This window comes from Petaurus breviceps, unplaced genomic scaffold (genome assembly GCF_028583685.1).
Source record: "Petaurus breviceps papuanus isolate PSGF00001 unplaced genomic scaffold, PetGlider_PUasm1.0 80, whole genome shotgun sequence".
Classification (NCBI taxonomy): Eukaryota; Metazoa; Chordata; class Mammalia; order Diprotodontia; family Petauridae; genus Petaurus; species Petaurus breviceps.
This window is the reverse complement of record NW_027186540.1, coordinates 12728065-12752648: the sequence shown is the minus strand read 5'-3', so window position 1 is coordinate 12752648 and position 24584 is coordinate 12728065. Positions and strand designations below refer to the sequence as shown.

The window sequence follows — 24584 nt, the reverse complement described above, 5'->3', positions numbered from 1 at the left end:
CAAGCACTCATGAATGGAGGAGGCTAACCCACAGTTCAAGGATACATGGGGGACTGGGGACTGACAGGAGGTACCCAAGAAGGGCAGGCACAGAACAGGAGGGAGAGCAAGGCAAAGGTCTCCTTTCTTCATGCAGCTGGTCTCAAACCAAGCCTCAGATTCTGAGGTGGTAGCAGTCTTTCTCTGTATCCATCTTTCTGCTTTTACTTCAAGAGGTTTTCAGGCTTTTTTGTTGTTTTTTTGTAGGGGTGGGGCTGGGGAGGGAGACTGGGGAGTATGAGAGGGAGGGCAGGAGCTGAGAAAGAACATACAGTACTGTGCAGTAAAGTTAAAATGGCTTTTTTAATGCAAATTTCCTTTGGAATTTTTTATGTAAAGTCAAATTTGCGGAATATGAAGTTACATAAAATAAGAACTGACTGTCCTATCCTTACACAGGGTTCTATCCTATCCTTAGCTTCAGGCCTCCACTGGTTCTCTTGGAAGACATCCCCACAGATAGGGGAGGACTAACATAATAAGAACAGACTTATGCACAATATTTAAATTATATTTAAAAACCCAGAACATTTTCTAAAGGGATTATAAATCTCTACTTGATAATCTCTCCTTTAATTTACTCAAAACAAAAAGACAAATAAACTAGAATCTATCCTTTGTGCTTATTGCCACTTACTCCATACTTGAAAATCTTATAAATCAACTACAATTCTTTTCTCCTTTGCTCTATTCTGATGAAAAGGCTTCTCATCTCCTAATGAAAGTTAAAGTCTTGTGCACTTGATCTCCTCTAGTCCTTTCATTTATTCATTCATGTTTTTATATGCTATCTCTCTGTTTCTGTCTGACTCTCTCTGTCTCTATCTTCTCTCTCATTTTCCTTCTCCCTCTCTCCGTCCCTGTAAGCTTCTTTTCTGCTGGATTCAAAGATGCCCAGGTCCTCCTACTTCTTAAGCAAATCTCACTTGACCATGCTGTTTTCTCCCACCAATAACTTATCTTCCCTCTGATTCATAGTAAACTCCTCAGGAAAAACAAAAAAACTTGTATATCCTTATTGCCTTCAATTTGTCCCCTTTCCACTAACTTCTAGCTCCTTTGCTTTCCAGCTTCCCATTTTGTCACCCAACTGAAACTGATCTCAAATTTGGCAATGCTTCTTAACTATCTATCTTTTCCCAGAACTTCTCCTTCTTAACATCTCTAGCTTTTGCTCCCCTTCCTCCTGGATTCTTTCTTGTCACTTGGCTTCCACAATCCTCTTTCTATCTCTTTGTTATGTTCCCATTTGTATGATTTCTCTTCCCCAGCTTCATTTGCTAAATCATCACTACACTTCTGAAACCTAAAATATTTTCCCCCTTCTCCAGTTTTCTAGTGTGTGTGTGTGTGTGTGTGTGTGTGTGTGTATTTGTATATACACCACCCCTCCATATACACATATTACTGGTAGACTTGTTTTCTCTAATTAGCAAGTCACAGAAGCAACAGTGAATCTGGTATATCTTCAAATATTTTATATACACACATTTATATTGGTATGAGAAAATATAGAAAGTAGATATGATATGATACAGATATTTGTACTTAAAATATTGCAATAAAATGGTTCCTCTTCCCTAAAATGATTTTTGATTGAGAAAGGATCCTAGACTGCTTGACATTTGTGCATTAAAATGCAACCTTTTTCCAGTTGTCCAAAGATTAATTACAAACTGTCAGTGACCGTATGAAAACAGACCCTAATTCAGTAACAAAAGAAAAGCAAAAGAAAACAGTTCTGAAGATTCACCTCACACCCTGAAAACTAAAATAAGAGTGGTACAGCTTAGGAGTTGTCACAAGTATTCTGGAAAACAACTTGAAATGCATCTAGAAAAGCATCTAACTTGTTTATAATTGGTGACGTTCTTCACTCATTTGCAAATAGATATTCTTCATATGGATAATTCTAGTGTTCTCTTTGAGGAGATGTCTTTAGAATGTGATGTAATAAAATGAAAATTAGATTCAGAATTTTAAAAATATTATGGGTTTAACTACAAATAAAGACTTTTTAACTGTGCAATTGGGCTAGTCTTTTAAGCTCTCAGAACCTCAGTTTCCTCATCTGTATTAATACTCATAGGCAGGTCAGTTGTCCAGTGGTTGCTGGGCCTGAAGTCATAAAGAATCCTCTTCTTGAGTTCAAACCCAACTTCAAACACTTATGAGTTCTGTGTTCCTGGGTAAGTTACCCCTGTTTGTCTCAGGTTCCTCATCTGTAAAATGAGCTGGAGAAGGAAATGGCAAATCATTCCAGAATCTTTGCCAAGAAAACCTCCAATGGGATCACAAAGAGTCAGACAAAACTAAAAATGACTGAACAGCAACAACAACAAATTAATACTTACAGTGCCTACTTCCCAGGTTGCTGTGAGGATCAAAGGGGTTTTGTAACTACAATCAATTATTATTAAGAAGTATGTCGGGGTAGCTAGGTGACACAGTGAATAGAGTACGGACCTGGAGTCAGGAGAACCTGGGTTCAAATCCAGACTCAGATACTTAACACTTACTAGCTGTGTGACCTCAAGCAAATCACTTAACCCCAATTGCCCTGCCTTCCCTCTCCAAAAAAGCAAAACAAAACAAGAAGTATGTCTCTTTAAAAAAAAAAATGTTGCCATCAGTGCCATATGGTTAAGCTGAACCCCCCAGATTATGGCTTCATTGAATTTTCAGATATACTGTGAACATTTTACAAATCTATTTTTATAAGCCACTCTCCAACACTAAAAAGGAATTCCCAGAGTGGATGAAATTTGAGTGGGGCTATCCTGTTTCCAAGAAATAAAATCTGGGTGCTATAACCAGGCACCTCCTGGAAAGTAGGTGTGACAGGAAGTTTTATAGTTAGGAACTATGGAAAAGAAGATGAATATTGGCTATTCCTTTTCCATCCTCAAAGATGGACCTGGTGTAGCCCTTAGTCTCACTCTAGAAATAGACTCTACTATAGAAGGAATCAAGATTAGTCTTGGTTCATAGAGAAAGTACATTATAGAGGCCTTTACAATTTTTTTAACACATTCTATACAATAACTTTATGAGACAGATTCAAGTGTCATTGTCCCCATTTTACAGATGAGGAAACAGGCTAAGCAGATAATGCTCAACACGCCAAAGCTAGGAAACAGATGAGTTGGATTGGGAATTCATATCTTTTGATTCTATGTCTAGTGATAATTGTATTATATCATGTTGTAAATGTGTCTCTAACTCCAAATTTACCTATGGTTTAGACTGAGATGATATTATGTGCATCATTGAACAAAGTAGGTTTACTTTGTTTAGACACAGAAAGGACATAGAGCAAGGATTCAGAGGCACTAACTTCTTTGGATGTGCCTCCTGCCCTCCATCTGGAAAGGCATCTAGTATGGCCACTTCCATGTTCTCAGGATCCACTGAATGTGAGAGACCCTGAGTACACAAGGCTGGGATCATTTCTAGTCCCAGTCCTGGAATCTGCATCACTGAGGCAGAGGCCAGTAAGGTCGTGTGGGAAGGGAGGTCAGAGACCCTGTGTCCAGAAAACACTGGTCCTAGACATACCACGTGTTCTTTTGTATTTATATTTCAGTTCTTTAGTGGATACTACTAATCTCCCAACACGGGTACTCTACTCAATCAAAACTTATTCATGTCTTCTCCTTCTATGTGATTCTTGACCACGACCGTAAAATCTTCCACAGGGAAAGATCCTATCTTGTTGGAGGAATTTCTCCAGCTATTTCATTATATTATGAAAGCGAATGTTTTTTTTATCTTTTTGCCTCTATAATTTGGGAGGGAACATTAAAATATTATTATTCATAGAAAGAAATAAGAATAAAAACAAAAACAAAATCCACTATATCCATTGCCTTCCATAATAAAACTGAAGAAGACATGGGTATGAGGGAAAAAGGAAACTGTATAAAAGCAGATGATAAAAACAATCTAGAAAAAAATAGCTATCAAAGATTTCAGGAAAATATTTAAATCAGGAGGCAGCTAGGTGGTGCAGTGAATAGAGCACTGTCCCTGGAACCAGGAAGACGTGAGTTCAAATCCGGCCTCAGACACTTGACACACTTACTAGCTGTGTGATCTTGGGCAAATCACTTAACCCCAATTGCCCTGACTTCCCCCGTCTCCCGCAAAAAAAGATTTCACTCAGGATCTGATATGTCACTGTGCTAATCTTATTCAACTCAATTCAATTTAAAAATCATTTACTAATTGCCTTCTATGTGTCAGGTATTGTACTAGGTCTTGGAAATACAAAGACAAGAACTGAACAGTCTCTGCCCTCAAAAACTTACATTCTTTTGGGGAGGGAACAACATACACACACACACACACACATATACATATACATATAAAATTAAATAAAATTATAAATAAAGTCATTTCTTGGGTAAGCACTAAAAGCAATCGAGGAAATCAGGACAAATTTCCAGTAGGAGATAGCACAAGCCAAGCTCTGAAGAAAGGGAATATATTCTATGAGGTAGAAATAAATAGGGAATGAAATCCATGAATGGGTGAAGCTGTGAGAAGGCACAGAAATAGGGACTGTATCCTCATGTAATCTGAGTACTTAAAACAACAACTATTTTTGAGAGTCAAAGTAGTGTAGTGTAGTGGGTAGGGAGCCAGTCTTAAAATTAGGAAGATCTGATTTCAGATCTTGCCTCTGACACATCCTAGGAGTTATTATTGTCATGAGCAAGGTACTTTATATCTTAGTGCCACAGGATATGTTTTATGGGTATTAATTAAAGGTCATTTGCCAGTCTTCATCAATGGAAGGGTTTTCGCAGTGGGCATTCCATAGCCTGATGACATTACAGGTTCAGCTACCATACACACACACACACACACACACACACACACACACACACATATATATATATATACAATCCTTTTTAGTAAGTGACCCTACTAGGTCACTTAATGGTCACTAATTTATGCAATTATTTTGAGAAAAAAAGTAAAACCCTCAATTCAATAAGCAGAGTCATATTCCATTCTTTAAATATATTGAAAACCAAGGATGGTGTTCTATTTAATTTTTGTTTTGTTTTAAGGATTAGTTGAAGGATATACATTTCTCACAACAGAGTAAAAGTCCATAATAGAAAACCTTTAAAACAATCACTAGGTGAGTTAGGCATACTTCATTTTTCAATCATATATACCCTTTGAAATCTAAATATATTTCAAAGCCATTCAAGTGATTTTGCAACTTTTCTCAAGAGTATTCTTACCATGCTCAATTTACTTACATTTTCTATAAATCACTCAATTCACTGTATAAACACTTATAACTAATTAATTTTATGCATGTACATAGATTAACTTCATGTTGTTCAGATTTAAAACCAAGACAAATTCTCCTAGTTATGAAACAGAAAGGAATTTGCTTAAAGAGTGTAAAGAAACCCCCACCTCCCCAGTTGGGAACCTGTTGACCTTTTAGAGAATCTGATCTTGCTCCATTAACTTAGTACAATTTAATAACCCTTTGTGGAAACTTTTCTGAAATTATGAAAGGTATAAAAACAATTATAATAAAAACATATGGAAAAATGTTTTCTACTCACAACAATTTTCAAATATTTTGATTGAAACTTGAAAGTTATGATTAATTATTAAAAGAAAGGGGTTTGAACAATGGCAGGTAAGGAATATGGTAAAGAGTGAAGGAAACCCAAGTGCTATATTGATACCCAAAACACTATTAAAAGACCTACAGGAGGGATTTTAGCACAATGGACATACATTCTCAGGAGGTTCCATGAGAGACTATAAATAAGGATCATACAAGATGAGGTACCAATGAGATGCTATTTGTACAAATTAAAAGAATATTTCTATTAATCACCAGGTCCATTTAAGTAATGAAGTTGAAGGACAATTACATGTATATTCTTCTGAAGCAATTATATCTATAGTTCAGAGAATTCTCACATTATACTCTGGGAACTTGGATAATTTTGCAAGAAAACTATTTACAGATGTCAAGTTTATTGTCATCTAAGTAAAGATAAAAATACAAACTCTCATGAGCTTCCTAATTTACACAAGGAAGAAAAGGACTCAACTAGAAATCACTGGTTGTATTGCTGGAAATGAGTCCAGTTATCAAGAAGTAGAACATTTGATACATGTCAAAATTTTCTTTTTAAGCAAACAAATTAAATTCTCTCAACATCATACAATGCTTTTCAATTCCATTCAGCACCCAATATATGTAAGACTCTATGATATATATGGGAGATGCAATGGTTTAAAAATGGCACAATCCATGCCCCCAAAAGAGTCTACATTCTAGTTGTGGGGGGAAGTGAGGGGTTTTGACAGGAGGTAATGTGTTTCCCTGATTAGAGGTCTTTATGGAAATCCTTGATGACTATCAAGGATGTTGCAGAGAGAATTCATGGTTAGGTTGAACTAGATGGCTTCTGATGTTTCTTCTAATTCAGAGATGCAATGATTCTAGAGGAATTATTATATCAGTAACATAAATTATAATAGTTGGAAAGGGGTGCCAGTGTGGAGTTACCAAGAGTTCTATTTTAAACATGTTTATTAGTTTGTAGTAGCAATAAACATTCAAACTGGGATATATAGAAGATGATTTAAAAATATGTGATAGGACAGAGGTAAGAGTTCAGGCTGGAAATGTTGATATGGGATTACTATAGAAGGGAATGGCTGAAACCATAATAGTGGATAAATTCACCAAAGGTCTCAGAGTAAAAAGTGACAAGCAGAGGAATGAAGGAGAGTTCTTGGAAAGATTCACAATTGAGGGTAGAGTAAGAAGATTTCTGAAAAAATAAATCACAGAGAAAGGAGGCAATCTGAAAAGAGCAGAAGAGGGAGAGGGAAGAAGGAAAGTGGAGGGGGGAAGGGTTGGGGGAGAAAGGTAGAGAGAAAAGGAGAGGGAGAGAGAAAGGGAATGGAGAGAGAGAGAGAGAGAGAGAGAGAGAGAGAGAGAGAGAGAGAGAGAAGTAATTTCAAGGATAGCAGGTCAACAGTATTCAATACCTCAGAGAGATCAATTGAAAAAGCAATTGAATTAGGTTAGAAGAAATTTATAAATATCTTTAAGAAAGCAGTTTCATTTGAGAAAGTGGAGGTAGAAACATGATTGCAGAGACTAAAAAGGGAATGGATAGGGAGAGATGCAAGCCGTACATATCCATAGAACACTCAAGCTACTTGATGGGGAAAAGAACAGTCTGTATTTTAACTTATAATGAGTAGCAAGTTTCTAAGAGTGGGAATTTTTTTTCCTTTAACAATAAAAGAGATCTGAGCATGTTTGAGGGAAGAAGTCAATTCATGAAATTTAAAAAAAAAGTGTTGACTATACAAGAGGCATTTTGCTAGGTGCTAGGACAAAAATATAAAAATAAAGCAGTTCCACTTCAAAATTCAAGGAGTTTACATTTTAATAGGAAGATACAATATGCATAAAGGAGTAAGGTCAAGAAAATGGTTTTGGTCCAATGAGCTGCTGGGATTGTAAATGGAGACATAGGTCTACTGTTTGTAATACTTTTTTTTTTTAATTCCCCCAATGGTATCATTAAAATGATTATTCTTCTTAGAGCAAGAGGTAAAAGTAGTTGGGGAAAGGAGATAGGAGTAGGAAAGATATTAACGTGGACACTTTGGATAGACCCTAGTTTCATGAAAAATGACTGAACAGGATATTACATGTGGTCTGCAGCCAAATAGATAGGACAAGTTACATGAATTTTAACCCATTCCAGAATCAGGATAGCTACTGAGGGAGAGAGAATGGAGATGCTAAAAAAAAGGAAGCAGACAATTATAGATGATGATGCAACATATAACTAAAAAAAATTTCAGTCTCAATTTATCTACATATTGTATAGGAAAGTGTTTCTGTGGCATAAGTTTTCAAGATTTTCAGCTCACTTTTACACTCTGTAAGTGTAGATATAATCTATTAGTTATGGTACATGATTGTGATTGAATACTACTATGCTATAAGAAATGATCAGCTCAATGTTCTTAGAAAAACAGGGAGAGATTTACATGAAATGAAGAGCAAAATGGGCAAAATCAAAAGAATAATGTATACAGTAACAGCAATATTGTTTTAAGAACTACTTTGAGCAAATAAATCATTTTTGATTCTTATAAATACCCAAATTAACTCCAAAGGACATATAAAAGGAAGACACTATCTGCCCCTGGAGAAAGAACTGATGAATAGAAGTATATGTAGAATTATTTTACACACACACACACACACACACACACACACACACACACACACACACACACAGAGATTTGTGTCTAATAGTCGTCATCTCTAGGACAGGGTGGGGGGAAGGGAAGAAAAAAGGGAAAAAATAAATTTACATAATAACTTTATTATATATTTAAAAGGAATAGCAAGTTGCATATAATAGATTTGTAGTTTTAAGTACAATCATTTTTAATATGTTATATTATGTGAATGCTTATTTTAGTTCATAAATTAAAGTTTAAATAAATGATTTTTTTAAATTACATTTTCCTTACTGTCAACAAACTTTCTCATAAAATTGCTGTATTTTGTTATGTCAGTTCCCTGAGTCCTTTACCAATTTTAATTTTAGGATTCAAATCTTCCAAGTTCATACAAAGTCTAAGTAATGTAAGTCAAGCATTGCTAGAAGATTAATGCTGAAGTCACATGTCCACATTTCTTAAGATGTCATTAAACCAGATATTTACACTGAAAAAATCCAGGGAGGCTGATAGTAATTCAAGATGTTGTACACATAGGTCTCAGGACAGAGGGTGTGGTTATAAGGAAGGATGTCATACAAAGAAAATGCCAAGTGCAGGAGTTAGAAGCCTGCTGGGGATACAGATGGGAGGAGGATTTGCTGAAAATGCATTTGAGATGTTTTCCAACATCATCTTAAATGTTGATTATTGTTGGTTAACAGCTTATTTCATAAAATAATTATTTACTAAATAGTACAAAGATGTCAAAAGAATAAGCAAGCATGAATATAGTGCTTTAAGGTTTGCAAAGTGCTTCAGAAATATCTCATTTGGATCATAAAAAGGGAAAAGGACTGATAAGTAAAAACATATTTATAGCAGCTATTTTTTTTTGAAGGGGGGAAGGCAAGGCGATTGGAGTTAAGTGACTTGCCCAAGTATGTGAGGTGTCTGAGACTGAATTTGAACTCAGGTCCTCCTGACTCCAGGGCTCTATTCACTGCACCACCTAGCTGCCCCTATAGTAGCTCTTCTCATGTTGGTCAAGAACTGAAAATTGAGGGGATGGCCATCAATAGGGGAAAGGCTGAACGTGTTGTGGTATATGAATATAATGGAATACTATTGCGCTATAAGAAATGTTGAACTGGTAGATTTCAGAAAAACACGGAAAGACATAAATGAACTGATGCTGAGTGAAGTGAGAGGAACCAGGAGAACATTGTACCCAGTAACAATAACACTGTGCCATGATCAACTATGAATGACTTAGCTCTTCTCAGAAATACAATGATCCAAGACAATCCTAATAGGCAAATGACAGAAAATGCTATCTATATGCACAGAAAGAACTATGGAGTCTGAATGCAGATTGAAATATACTGTTTTCATTGTTTTTTTTTCTTTTTCTTTCTCATGGTTTTTCATTTTTGTTCTTTTTTTTCTTTCACAACATGACTAATGTGGAAATGTGTTTAATATGAGTGAACCTATATCAAAATGCTTGCTGTCTTAGGGAAGGGGAAGGGAGAAAAATTTGGATCTCACAATCTTATAAAAATGAAAGTGGAAAGCTATCTCTATATGTAATTGGAAGAAATAAAATGCTATTTATCTATTAAAAAACAAACATCTCATTTGATCCTTATAACAACACTGGAAGGCAGGTGTTATTATTCTTATTTTACAGAAGAGGAAACTGAGGCAAACAGGTTAAATGACTTGCTCAGGGTCACATAGCTAGTAAGTGTCTGAGGCTAGATGCGAACTCAGCTCTTCCTGGTTCCAATTCCAGCATTCTATACCCTGTAACATCTAGCTACCTGGATAGAATACAAAATAAACTCATGCATTTTTTTTCTAAAAATAGAGCTTGATATTGCCATACCTCTCTATAGCCTTCACTGACTCCATCCAGGTTGAGGGAATACATCAGATCCCTGCCTCCCACAAACAGTCGTTCTTGATACTCATCCAGCAACATCACATGGAGGTCGAGAAATCCAAAGGGACTATGAAAGATTGATGTCCTATTTAAATCCCAGAGCTCTGAAACACAACCAGGATATTTATGATAAATATAAAAGAAAAAAAGCAGGTCCCATATTTATTCATTTATTTTAAGAGTTTTGTTTCTGACATTCAAAGAACTTGATAAGTAAAAGTTTCTTTTGATAAAGAGATATAGATATAGATGAGATATAGATATAGGTACAGATATCTATACTTTAGGTTAAAAATTTTAAAAAATCTACCTATCTATCAACATATATATATATAATTTATTTATTTAAATACACAGCATACCTGGGAATACTTTTCGAATGTGTACAAAAAAAAAAAAGAGAAGAGAACAAAACTTGTTCATTTAGATTTCAAGGTAACAAAAATGGTCTTTGTTTACAACCAGAGAAAGGTGGGGGAATCCTGTGTTATAATCCTTACTGTAAAATTGAAAAGGAATCAATGGAAAAATCATTTGGTAGTTTCTCTACTTGCCAGCCAAAACTCCAACTCCTGGCAGACCTCTCCAAAGAGGTGCCCATTTAACTCCAGATGAAAAACAATTCTGAAAAGGCCTGTAAATTGTTGTTCTGAAAGCCAAATTTATATTCATATTGCTCTAAGTCTGGAAACCATCAGAATTGCTAATACAATGAGGTAAAGTTCAGTATGTTAATCACTAGTGAAAAAGAAGGGGAGGGGTATCTATTTTCTACCCCCTTGGTGATTGTGTTCAACTCTGGTTAGTGTTAGTGGATTGGGTACCTGGAACTGTGCCTACAAAATAGTTCTGAATATACATATACACACATACATATATGTGTATACATACATGTATATGCATGTGTGTGTAAATATGTAGTATGTATATGTGTGTGTGCAATGTATGGCACATATTAACATAGTGACTCCAAACATCTGGGTTGGCCATTTTTGAAATGCTATCAAAAAGCAATTCGTTTCTAAAGCCAAACCCTTTGTTGTTTTTGCCACAGCTACCTTTTAAAAAAAAGTTTCTTGTTTCTATTGTACTACCTCAGCATTTAAATAGGGTGAGGAATGAGGCCTAAGAGCTTATGTAGTTTTTGAGAGAAGTTAGAAAAGATTTTTTTTTTCCCCAGCCCCAGGACAAAGAAACCTCAGCATGTTAGTGATTTTTCCAAGCTGTCAAATAGGAGGGTGGTGATTACTTAAGCTGACAAAACAGCATAAGTCACATTTACTGGACATTTTGCCTGACGTTAATCAAATTTATAGCTTATAGGGATCTTAGAGGTCATCTTGACCAATCTTCTTATTTTACACAAAAGGAAACTGAGGTTCAGGGACATTTAGTTAATTGCCCATGGTCACACAGATATTAAGTGGAAGAACCAGGATTTAAACATAGGTCTGCCGACTCCAAATTGAACACTTTTTTATTATATGGCATATTCCTTATGGAATGTTAACTGGAATAATAAAATTCAGATCAAATAGACAATTAAAATATTTGCTCTTAGCATGATAGAAAATATCCTCTTCTGTAGTGTCAGGTCACAGCCAAGACTGTGAAAGTGGATACTCTGAGAGGCATAGAATCAGAAATATCTGCCTAAATTTAAATTCTGTTCACTGACTTGCTCACATGAACCTGGCTACGTCACTAACCCCTCTTGGCCCTGGTTTCCTTACTTGTAAAACAGGTATAATAAAAGAACCTCCTTCCCCCATATTGTTACGAAGATCAAATGAGATAACTGATGTACAGCATTCTGCAAAATTTAAAGTGCTATATAAGTACTAGCTATAACAACTGTTATTAAAAGGGAAAGCTGTTTTTCTACTTTCTCAGTTTATCCCTTCTCTATGCTTAAGATTTCTCTGGCATTTTTCCCTTTTCAATTAATTTGTTCTCTTTTTCCTTCTCATTTCCTTCTTTCTTTGCACTGTGTATTCTCTGAAAATTAGCAAAAGCAAACATAGTGAAACAAAAGAAATCTAAGACACACGAAAACCTAATCAAGTAAGAAAATAAAATAAAATTGAGGCACTGATGAGAAGGAAATGGAGGCCCTGAAACTAAAGAATAAAGAGTAGATTACCAGATTATTTCTCTTGATTTTTTTTTTCTCTCTCTTGCTTTGTTGGTTACTTCAGATTCAGGAACAACAGTCAATGATCAGTAAACATTTATTAAGCAGTTACTATGTGCCCAGCATTCTACTAAACTCTAGAGATACAAATAAGAGGAAGAAAGACAGCTCCTGCCCTCCTGTGGTTTACAATCTAAAGGGGAAAGACTGTGCAGTCAAAACCAAGCCGAGTGGGAAATGAAGAGCTGGCTGGAATTCTGAGTCCTCTACAGAGAAGCTTTGAGAGGAGTTTTTGTTCAGCCCTACCTTAAAAGGGAGAGGCAATTGAAAGTATAGAGCAGATACTGAACTACCAATGCTGAAGCAATCTCCATTACAATGAGTCTACTGGTGAGGAGTTTATTTGTGGGGGAAACACGAAGGTCAAGGAGTCAAACAGAAGCAGAGCAGCTGGCTGGAAGCACCAAGAGCAAATACAAGTTAGAGCATTGTCCTGGAGTCACAAAGACCTGAGTTCAAATCCCACCTAGATTCTTACTAACCATATGACCCTGGGCAAATCACTGACTTGCTCAGTTTCCTCATCAGTAAAATAGGGATAACAACACCTGCCTCAAAGTATTGTAGTAAGGACCAAATAAGATAACATTTGTAAAGTGCTTTGTGAAACTTAAAGATCTATCTAAGGGCCAGATAGGACTACCCTCAGCGCTTTAGATATTAATTCATATCATCCTCACAAAAATTAAACTTGGCAGGTGGATGTTTTCCTAATCATCATTTTAAAGATGAAGAAACTGACACTGAGAAGAGTCTAAGTGATTTGTCTAGGATTTCACTGGTAAGAAGTCTAAGAAAGAATTAGAAGTCAGATTTTTCAGCCAACAAAGCTAGCATTCTGTCCACCATATCACCAGGCTTTTTCACAAAAATGTAAATCTTCAACCTAATCCTAATGCTACTTTGTGGATATAGTTATCCTTTTTCCATGACTTCCCCAACCTTCTGACTGATGTCTGAAACTGCACTGCCATAAGGCTTCAATCAGTCTCACAATGCATGTAAATCTAACACTAAATTATGGTCAATCATTTCATATATTAATATAAATGAAGGTTTGAAAATAAGTTTTTATGAGGAGAGGAAAGGCAAGAAAGCATTGGAATAAGTAAAAGCTAATGACCATGGAAAGAACAAGACTGAGAATGAGGAAATCCAGTTTTTAGTCATAGTTTTGCTATTTATTAGCTGTGTGAACTTAAGGAAATCACTGAACTTCTCTGGGCATCTGTGAAGGAAAGGCAACTTTTATTTATTAATTTACTAAATGCTTTATCTATCTCTCTCTTTATCTACTTATTCATTCATTAGTTTATTTTTATTTATTTTTTTTTTTTTGCTTTTTTGGAGGGGGAAGGCAGGGCGATTGGGGTTAAGTGACTTGCCCAAGGTCACACGGGTACTTTTTGTGTTAAGTGTCTGAGGCTACATTTGAACTCAGGTCCCCCTGACTCCAGGGCTGGTGTTCTATTCACTGTGCCATCTAGATGCCCCTAGTTTATTAATTTATTTATCTATTTGCTGGTTTACTAATTTATTTGTGGAGAAAGAATATCAATAATTGAAGGCAATTATAAAGGTAATAAAGATGTAAACAATGGACTTTAAGCTGAGTCTTGAAGTAAGCTAAGAAGAAGACGGATACCATTCCATTAAGGGAGATGGCAGAGGTCAGCAGTATAATGTTATACACAAAAAATAGTCCTAGAAATATAGGTTGAAAGCAAGATTGTAAAGGGCTTTAGAGGCCAAATAAAGAAGCAATGATGTAGTGGAAAAAATGAACAACCTCAAGTCAGAAGACATTGGTTCAGATCCCAGTTCTTATCATTTTGGGCAAGTTGTTTTACCTATCTAGGTATCTGCTCCCATATTTGTAAAATAAAATGACCTTTGAGATTCTTTATAATTATAATTCTATGATCCCCTTTTTTTAAACTGTAGAGCTGGTAGGGAACAAGCAGCCAAGTAACATGGTTAGAACTATGCTTTAGGAATATCAATATAGCAGCTTTGTGGGGAATGATTTCCAAAGTCTCTTGCCACTGCAGTGTTCTATGATCTTATCAATAAGAGCTTGAGAGGAAAACAAAAGAAAGAAAAAAAAAAAAGATGTGCTTCACAATTTTGCCTAGTGCTGACCCAGAAATTTGCGTGTCAAAAAATGAAATTATAAGCTTCCAATAACACAATTTAGATAACTTTCCTTAATCCACTGTCTCACGCATGCGCGTGCACACATTCACACATGCACCCCCGTCTCTTCTCATCTCTCTATAGACTTGTCTATAAACATCTATGATTTGATTGAAGTGTCAGCACCCCCTGTTCCATCCCTGTTGTGAGGTTATGATATTGATAAGAATAGGCATTAGGCCAAATTGAGATGCAAGCTTTTTAAATGTTTGACACTCCTAAGAGAAGACAGCTGGTTTCTCATATCTGCTTCTATATACTTTAGATGAATTATATAAAGAAAATCCAGTCTCACACAGACATGTAGTAGGAATAGGGGGTATTTTGATAGGGAAATAGCATCTTAATGTTATCATGAAAATATTTTTTGCCGCACAGACCTTCCCTCCCCCCCCCAAAGGATCCTTGGGGCCTCCCAGGTTTCTATGCACTACATTTTGATCACCCTTGGACTACTGAAAAGTGACTTGCACAAGGTCACACAATGTGTCAGAGATAGAACCTGAATTCAGATCTTCAGCTGGGAGGCAGCTCTCTATCTCCTACACTATACTGTCTCACCAATATAGATAAACAGCTCTGTGCTGGCAGCTCTATTGTAGGCCAGGCCATCCCAACAGATGTTTGTGGGAATGAATCACTCAAATTCTTTGAGCTAAAATTTCCTCATATATAAAACAAATGAGAAAAATTAAATGATCTCTAAGGTGCTTTATAACTCTAAAACTTGTTCTATGATTTTCTTATTTTTAATTTTTTTAATTTTTTTTTAAAGCAATTGGGGTTAAGTAACTTGCTCAAGGTTACATGGCCAGGTGTTTCTGGGTGGGTGCTAAGTGTCTGAGCTGGGATTCGATCCCCCAGGTCATCCCGACACTGGGGCCGGTGCTCTTACTTGCTGTGCTACCTAGCCACCCCATGTTCTACAATTTTCTTATAATTTAGACATATAGGATATTGTATATTATAAATTCTAGGGAACATCCTTTAGACCCAACTGGAACACAGAATACATATATACATATATGTATGTTTTAGGAAAAGTATTAATCTATTAAAATTTGAAAATTCACCAAGATTTTGGGGACACCCATTTTAAGTGTCAAACACAGCTGACTTAAGCCAACCTTGTCCCCATTCCCAGGCCCATGAATTGCCTGAGACTGACCAGACATTATCACTTCTCAGACAATTTTGTAAGTATCCTAAACTCTCTCCTCCCTAATCTCAAACTTTTTCTATGGATTTTCAGCAGTTATGCAAAACAACTTATCTCCTGAAACCATAGAATGTCCCAATCCCCTACCCTCTACTGTTAATCTCTCTCTGATCAAATACTTTATATGAACTGCATGTCCAGTCCCCAATTTTGGTTCCCCAGCACTTGGTGCTACATGAAACACCAGTTGCACTCTTTGCCCTGCCATGACTAAAGATCGTAATTTTTGCTATGTTGGCTGCCTTCTCATTAAGTTTATGGGTATAGTGCAGGGGTGAGGAATCTGCAACCTCAAGGCCACATATGGGCCTCTAGGTCCTCAAGTGTGGCCCTTTGTTGAAAGGGCCACACTTGAGGACCTAGAGAACTACATGTGGCCTCGAGGCCACAGGTTCCCAACCCCTATGGCTATATATCAGAGAGAAATGCAGGGTAGGAATGAGAGCTAAATGACAACACTACGAGACAGGAGATGGCATGATTTGGTTATGAAGAAGTTACAGGTGTGAGAACTTGTTTCACCAAAGAAGATCACAAACAGTCTGTGACTTAGTAGGTTAGTTCTAGCATTCCCTAAAGGACATAGAAATTAAATAACTTTCCCAGGGTCACACAACTAATAAGTATCAGAAGCATAATTTGAAAACAGGATTTAAGAGTTGAACTAATTAGATTATCCATAAGATCACTTATAGTTCTAAATTACATGAACATGTAATTTCTGTTCCAACTAAAATTAAAATTATTTTAATGCTATTTCTGCTATTAAAAATGCATTTTTCTCCCGTCATAGCTATTTAAACACATAAATACATTCATATATACATGCACAACGATCACTATGTAAAGAAAATTTAAACATCTCTTCAAAACCACTTTATTTCAGAAACATGAAAAAATACTGAGAAATCAATATTGCAGAAAGAGAGAGACAGAGATAGACAAAAACCTTCCCAGTGCTGTGAATATTTTTAAGCAATGAAATAGTGATTTTTATTTCATACTTGACTCATTACTCCTGGGAACATTTCCCAAAATCTTTTATATTTACTCTATACTCACAAAATTTAAACATTAGATTATGGTCTGCTTTTAAATTTTACTATGAGGGAAAAGTTAAGCATGCTGGACAAATCCCTAATCCTGTATCACTGCTCTCCAATACCAAGTGCTAAATGAATTGTAAATTCGGAATCTTGTCATTAGCCAAATCTCCTCACTGTAATTTTACATGTTGTTTTCTGCATTTTCTTAATCTTCGAATGAATTGAATAAATATTTATTGAATACTACCTTGTGTCCCTTCTTATGGAAAGAAAAATTATAGCCTTGACTTCAAGAATTTGGGGAGTCAAGGCATGAGATAGTTAATAGCTAAGTAATAGTACAAGGCATACAGACAACATTAAATGAATTTAGAAATGTAAAAAAAAAAAAAAATCGCTGTGCCAGAGTGGTCAAAAGGTTTTCACTAAAAAGTTAAGACTTGAATTCGCTTTGAAGGGTGACTAATGTTGAGTAGAAGTTGGGAGAAGCAGGACATGCAGTTGACTTTAAAGTAACTATCAAAAAAATATTCAAAATAATATAAAAAATCTAAAAGTGCCTTCTGGGAATAAGAGGCTCCTGACTGTGTAATTCATGTAGGCAGAGAATTATTCATGGAAGGAATAAGCCCCTTTGAACATTTCCACTTGTTAAAAATGGCCTCTTCCTGCAAGGTCCAGCTCAGGTGCCACCTATCCCAGAAGCTTTCTTTGATTTCTCCAAAATTGAAAGTGATCTCTTTCCTCCAATTTCTCTTATGTGAGGCTAGACCTCACATTTGCCTTTATCACATTCTACCTCACATAATACTTCCTTATGTCTGATGCTCTCTTCTAGAGTGTAGACTACTTGAGGGCTAGGGCTCTGCTGTGGTTCCTTCTGGTATTTTCAGTACATAAAACCTACCTACATACATACAGTTGGCATTAAATGTTCATTGAATTTATTATTTTTAAGAACCTTTGCCATGTATATCGCTGACATTTAATAATTGTTTGCAGAAATTTATTGTTTTTTTAGAAACTAGTGGCAATAACAGTTCTAAAAGACCTGAGATTTATGTTTTAAGCAATCAAAATATGAAATTGAAAATTTTCAAAAAATTGAAAATTGACCTGATCTAAACAAGTAGAAGAAATGTAGTTAATCAATTACGGGGTTTGCTCAGTGAAATAGGATACTTCAGGCTCATGTGGATTTATTTTTTTCTGAAAAGCTCAAAGTAGGTTTTCTAGAGTGATTCAAGTAATTGGTGAACTTTCTATTTTGCTTTGGTTTGGAAAACGGTTTTTTTTCCTTTTTAAACAAATCATTTTCTTTTATAATAGATTATATAGAAATTCAGAACGTTTTTATTTCACTAGATGCAGACCAACAAGAACTAACTAGTTCTTGCTTTATCCAAAAGGCAAAGAGAGGAATTTTCTCTTTCATAGTTCATGCAACTACCTCCATCCACCCTCACACAGCTCAGTCGCAGAGCAACACTTTAAATCACTCCCAATGCTTTTAGCTCCAAATCACAAACCAGTGAATCTCTTGGAGTCCGATGTCTACTCTACATACATACATCCTGAGCAATGTCACTTACTTCCTTTTTCCTTTTCAGAGTTTCAGGCTGAGTGGATGAAAGGGACCAGGAAATAGACAGGAGAAAAGGACAAAAGAAAGTCTAATCCCAGGTAATCTCCGGAAAATACAATCCTAATAATGGACCTTGCTGACTCTATTTAAAATAAGCTTGCTCATCACTTCTTCCTAGGTTAGAGGAGGGGATGGGGCTGACAGTGGAAGGGGAGGGGTAGATAAGGAAGGGAGAAGATGAGTGTGGTAGGCATACAATAAACTGATTTGCACCAACAAAAAATTTGGCCAGAATTTTTCTAAAGAAGGAATTTGTTATTATTGCTACAAGGCAAACTAATTATTCATGGCCAATGAAGATATACACTGGAGAATTAATCATTTACTCTTGTGGTCTTTCATTTGTTGCTGTAGTTTTTCCCAAACTGCAAAGCAAAAACTTTTTCAAATTGCCTTCATCAATATATTAGAGAAATAACATTTTTCCTCTATTTAATACTTTACATTTTAATATCAGGCTTCTTTCAAATTAAAAAAAAAAAAAAACAAGAAACACAATTTATCCTTGGTTAAAGGCAACATTAATGGATCACCAAAGGAGAGGAGACCCCTTTCTCTACTTCAGTGTCACTAGCTTTCCCAACTCACATTTCATTGTAAACTAGGAGCTTTCGAAGGTTGATCTCTCAAATCTGTGTTTTTCTTTCATCTCTGAACCCAATTCTACTTAAGTATTCAACACATGTTTTTAAAAGTAAATTTAACAGCAAAATTCTGAACCTAGTAAGAAGTTTTTAAAAATGCATTATTGAAAGCAGTGTTAGTATTTTTGTACTATTGCTTTATAAATTTATTTTAAAATGTTTTTTCTAGGATGTGTTTTAATGAATTTGACAGAGCAGATGGATGGTCTCTAATGGACTGTAATCCAGGCAAAAAGAAGTTGGGTTTAGAACCAAACAAGCAATTAACTTGTTTGTTTGGTGTGTAAACAGAGAAAAACTCCTGAATTTGCTAATTGTTCTTCCTTGTTATGGACAATTGTGGCATTCCAGCATTCTTGGGACTTCTACTTTTTTGCTGATCTCAAAGCACAAAAACTAGGCCAGTTCTTTTGAACTCTTAGGTGCTCAAAACTTTTTCAATTACAAAATGCTTATGGGGAGAGTAAAAGAAATCAAAGATAAGTCAATTGACAACTTGAATAGGTTTTGATTTGATTAGCTGACCAGAACAAAATAGAATCATTGAAAATTCCCCCTCTCACCCCTATCCCTCCCTTTTCACTAGTCACTAAGGAAGCAGGAGAGGATCTCTTTTCTTCCACACCCACTACATCTCTTTTTTTCATTCTCTCATTGGGAGTAAATTGAAGTGCTGTCTGATATCATAAATATGCCTAGGGCAAATGTAGCATATTGAAATCCAATAATGAAAAACATACATCTCGAGTCCTTAAATTTTATTCTATTTATTTCATTGGGAATGGGAGGCCATGTCCCCAGCATATTCTTTCACTTTTATACTGAGTACGGCTGAGTCACAATCATAGAAAACCTATAATGCCACTTCTAAATTCTGGCTTTGGTACTTGGTATGTGTTTGACTTCCAGCAAGTCACTTAACATGTTTGGGCTTCAGTTTCCTCATCTGCATAATAAAGGAATTAGACTAGAGGAACTTTAAGGTCCCTTCAAATTCTAACTAAATCTGGGATTCTATTTCTTGCAAATGTACAGGTACTCCACTTTTTTGTTGTTGTTGTTGCTTTTTGGAGGGCAATTGGGGTTAAGTGACTTGCCCAAGGTCACATGGCTAGTTTTTGTGTTAAGTGTCTAAGGCTGCATTTGAACTCAGGTCCTCCTGACTCCAGGGCTGGTGCTCTATTCACTGTGCCACCTAGCTGCCCTAGGTGCTCCACTTTTAACATAAACCCATTTCACGGACTTTCTAACTTGCAAAGTTAATAAAGGAGGGTACATTAATTTCTTAAAACAAGAACTCTTGAATTGAGGGAAACTTGAGTGATACATATACATCCTCTTTCCTATGGGAGGACCAACTGATAAAGTGTGATGTGATACAGTTGAGTAGTGAAGAAGTTACCCATAAAGAGTGTTAGGGTTGCTCTGGAGATCCCAAAACACCAACAAGCCGGGTCCTGCCTAATGAATTTGACTCAAGTCTTCTCAGCCAAAGAAAAGTAAAATTTATTAAAAGTTCACTTGCAATAGACACAGAGTAAGTCTGTGCTAGGTGATTCTATGGGGCTCTCAGACACATGAAGACAGGATGGCGTCATATATACAGAAGGTTGTGTGAGGAATCTAGGGGTGGTCTAGGGGAGGAGTTTGGGGAGGGTCTTCAGGAGGAGCTAATGAGGTCAATGAGTGATTCAGGATGGGAAGCCACCTGGAGACTACAGACAATGGCGGGCTAGGCCAGTTCAAGCTTGGATAGATATTTTGATAGGCTCAAGGGTGGGAAATATATGGAACAATGGAGGGCTAGTAACTAGGCTAGAGTTAGTTGTGAGCAGTTAGTAACTAGGTGAGAGGTCTGGGCCCACCCACAATGTAAGGCTTATTGCCTCATGCAAATACCTCATCAAATGGGATGATTTAATCAAGAGTCCAAGAGGTTCCCAGAGCCTGTACCTCTAGGACTCAAGGAGAGCTCGAGGGGGCTCCCAGAGCTCATACCTCATCAGCAGGACTGCATGGAAAGTTTTCCTTCCTCTTTCTTTTCTTTCATTTCATGAAAGAGGTGGAGAAGGGTAAAAAGAGGGCATGTGAAAGTGAGGAGGAGCTACAGAAAATGTTAAAGGTAAAAGACTACATTTCCCAGAATGTCATAGGCTGAAAATACATGCCACAGGGACGCTAAAGCAAGGTACCACCAGGAAGAAAGAAGAAGGCCAGAAGCTTATGCAAAGCCATGGATGTATACAGAAAAAAGTAAAGAAACTTCCTCACTGGCAAGAAAGCATGAATGGTTTGTAAATAAAGATGGCTAGTTATCTGAGCAGAAATGCTGAATATGCCTTCACTGTAGTTTTTCCAACCCTCTATTTTGGTTACAAAGTAACTTTGCCTCTTAGATTTGGAGTGAATGGAGCAGATCAATGCAAAAATGACTCTAAGAGGAAGTGAAATGAAAAGGAACTGACGGGAAATACAGATTATGATTTGTTGTTGCTTTTGTACAGTTCAACTCTGTTGTAAATAAATGTATTATATTTTGGTCAATACATAAGAAATGAGTAACTGTCACAAAGCTTTTAAATACAGATGATTGTAAAAGATGCCAAAGAGAAACTCTGTGGTAGCAATCCAGTTTGTCAGAGGTAAGGTCTAACACTTGACTTATACATAGACACTTCATAAAGATGATAAATTATATGTTCTAAATAGCGAAATGTTATTTACATCTAGGCAGCATGATATGATAGGGACATCCTTGGACTAGTAGTCAGGAGGCTTGGATTCTCATCCCCAGTCTTCCATTCACCAACCCAGGCAACCTTGAACAAGTAACTAAACCTTTCTGAACCTCAGTTTCCTAATATTGAAAATGGGGGATCACTGCTGTCCAGTTTACCTGTCTGAGCTGCTGAAATTTTAAATGAGAAAATTTATGTGAAAGTACTTTGTAAATTGTAATGATCTTTCTAAATATTGTCTCAATCATACTTGATGGAAATATTTCAAAAATGTTTTACACATTTCCATGTTTTATGGAGTATGATATACTAGAAAACCTTTAACTTCTTATGGATGACTGAGAATCATAACTATAAACATCATTACTGGATTTTATATTATATGCAGATAGTTTATGATATTGGGATGAAATTATGGTGCATAGGACTCAGAAGGTTGCTTTCTTTTAAGTCAGTCACTCATATCAGTTTACTCTCTCATCATTGGCCATTTTCATATATAATAATAGCATGCTCTCTACCTGGTCATGGTGAGAATGACTTTCTGTTAAAATAATAATTAGCTCAAATGGTGACAACTTTTTTTTTCCTAGACTGTCCTTAATAATATAATTATCTTCCCGATGTCTATTCATATCATGACTCTGGCATCATTCCGAACACGCACTTTTATTTCAGCATCAGTATTCCCTTTGATTTCCTTATCAGCTTTAGCCTTCTATGTTATCAAGTTTTTTTTTTTCCTTTTTTGGTTTGGTGTGAAGAAGAAACACACTGTTATCATTTAAAAATTTTTCACTACCATAGTTTTGTACACTTTTTCCCTCCCCCCAACCCTCTCTCTGCAGCCAGGTCTTCAGGGTATGCCTTAGATTGATTCTAAAAGTTCACAAGTTTTCCTTTTCAGATTTCAAGTAACTGTTTTTGCATTTTTCCACCTAATTGCTGAGCCTTCCTTGTCCTTCTGTTCTTGCTTCCCCTACTTTTTCTTTCGTTTCGTTTCTACCTCTGGTTTCTATGACAGAAGGTTGTAGAAGTGGAGAATGAGCTGAACAAGATGTCTAAGGACATTGTCTATGCCCAAATATTGGTCCATATTCACTTTCTGGATTGAGTGGGGAGTGGTATAAATGAGTATTAAAGAGAATATAAAAGAATTTAAAAGATGGAAGGATAGGTCTTGCACAGGAAAAATTCAGAAGAATCAGAGGGAAAAGATATATGCAGTTAAAGAGAAGATTGAGAAAAGGTAAGTAGAAAAATTGAAAGGTAAAGCAAATTGACCAAATAGTTTGGTGGATGTGGCAAAGTGGAAAAACAGTAAGTTGATATGAAGGGAACTGGAGTGATGAAAGTAAGACAATGAAGTTAAATAGGATAGTCAAATTATTAAAAGGTGGTAATTGGCTATAAAACATTAACAAAGGACTCAAATGTATCACGTCATAGACAAACTAAGTAGGTCCTGCCACATGAGACAGAATGTGGCACTATAACAGATAAAAGTATAAGCACTGAGAAACAGGTTGTTCTTTTTGTTTGTTTTTTAAACAAGGCTGAACTTTTCAACCAGAATGAAGGGCAGGTGAATTGCCTTTGCATTAGGTCTGCAATGCTTGTATTTCTGCCATAGCCAAGTGACTGCTACTTGTGTAGGTTGAGTTCTCCATGAGAGTCCAGAAGGTAAAGGAGCTTGAAGAATCTTTCTTCACACTTCAAGTTCTTAGGGACAATGAAGTGTTCTTAAATAAAACAGAAGTGAGACATCATCTATGGGAAAATAACGTATCTGGGATGGTCAAAGGGAAACTTGAACTTGGTTATGATGTTGGAAAGTTGAAAACTGTAACACAAAGAAAAAGGAATAAAATTATACTTGTTCACTTAAAGCTTAAAATAAAGATTTGAAAGTCTTCTTCAAGAGGAGGGAGGGAGATGCTCTCATAGAAAAGAGTCACATAACCAATCAAATGGGAGATCATCTAATAGAGACCAGACAAAGAACTGAAAAGAGGCACAAGTTGCTATTACGGGAATGGGAATCTGAAGATCTTCCTGGCCCCTTGGCCCTCTGATAGGCCAAGAACCCTCTGAGAACCCTCCTTGATTTGAAAACATACTCTGCCCCCTAATAGGCTGAATGTGGTCACATGGAACCTGTGGCAGGAGGCTTGTTTTTCAGGAATGCCCACATCTTGTTGTTTTGTGATTGGGCAGTGGGTCAAGAGGGTTGTGATATTCTCTGAGCCAGGAGGTTATATACCCTGATGTGAGGTTTTGTTTTGGGGCTCACTTTGAGAAGAGTTATGTGATTTGATCAGATGAGATTCTGGGCGGCCATTCAGCCCCTTGGCTTTGAAAACCCAGATGTTGGTGCTTCCCTTTCTGGTAACTGACTAGGTATGGATGTAGTGGTCAGACAGCTAGAAGCCTGTCTGCTGATCTGTTTCTCTGTATGCTTGTAACTTCTGCTTGTAACTTGTTTTTATTCTCTGAAGTTCAGGGTGCTGACTTTTTCCCCTGAATAGGTAAATGATATATGATTGATTAAAGTAAGATTGTTAACGCACTTTTGCTTTCCTTTAGAAAAGCAGATCTAGGAAGCTCTGTTGGCAGCCACCCTGGGCTTGCTAGGGTACTTGCTGCTACTGTTGCTGATTTAGGATACTGA

At 36.4% G+C, this 24584-nt stretch overlaps 1 protein-coding gene across 1 annotated transcript in view; it reads right to left on the bottom strand.

Moving 5' to 3' along the window:
• LOC138175973 (semaphorin-3E-like) overlaps positions 1–24584 on the bottom strand; it is a 347995-nt gene that overhangs the window by 128126 nt on the left and 195285 nt on the right. The window contains exon 2 of the mRNA XM_069106587.1: positions 10175–10335. Coding sequence (XP_068962688.1) covers positions 10175–10335 — 161 coding nt within the window. The remainder of the gene's footprint in view (positions 1–10174; positions 10336–24584) is intronic.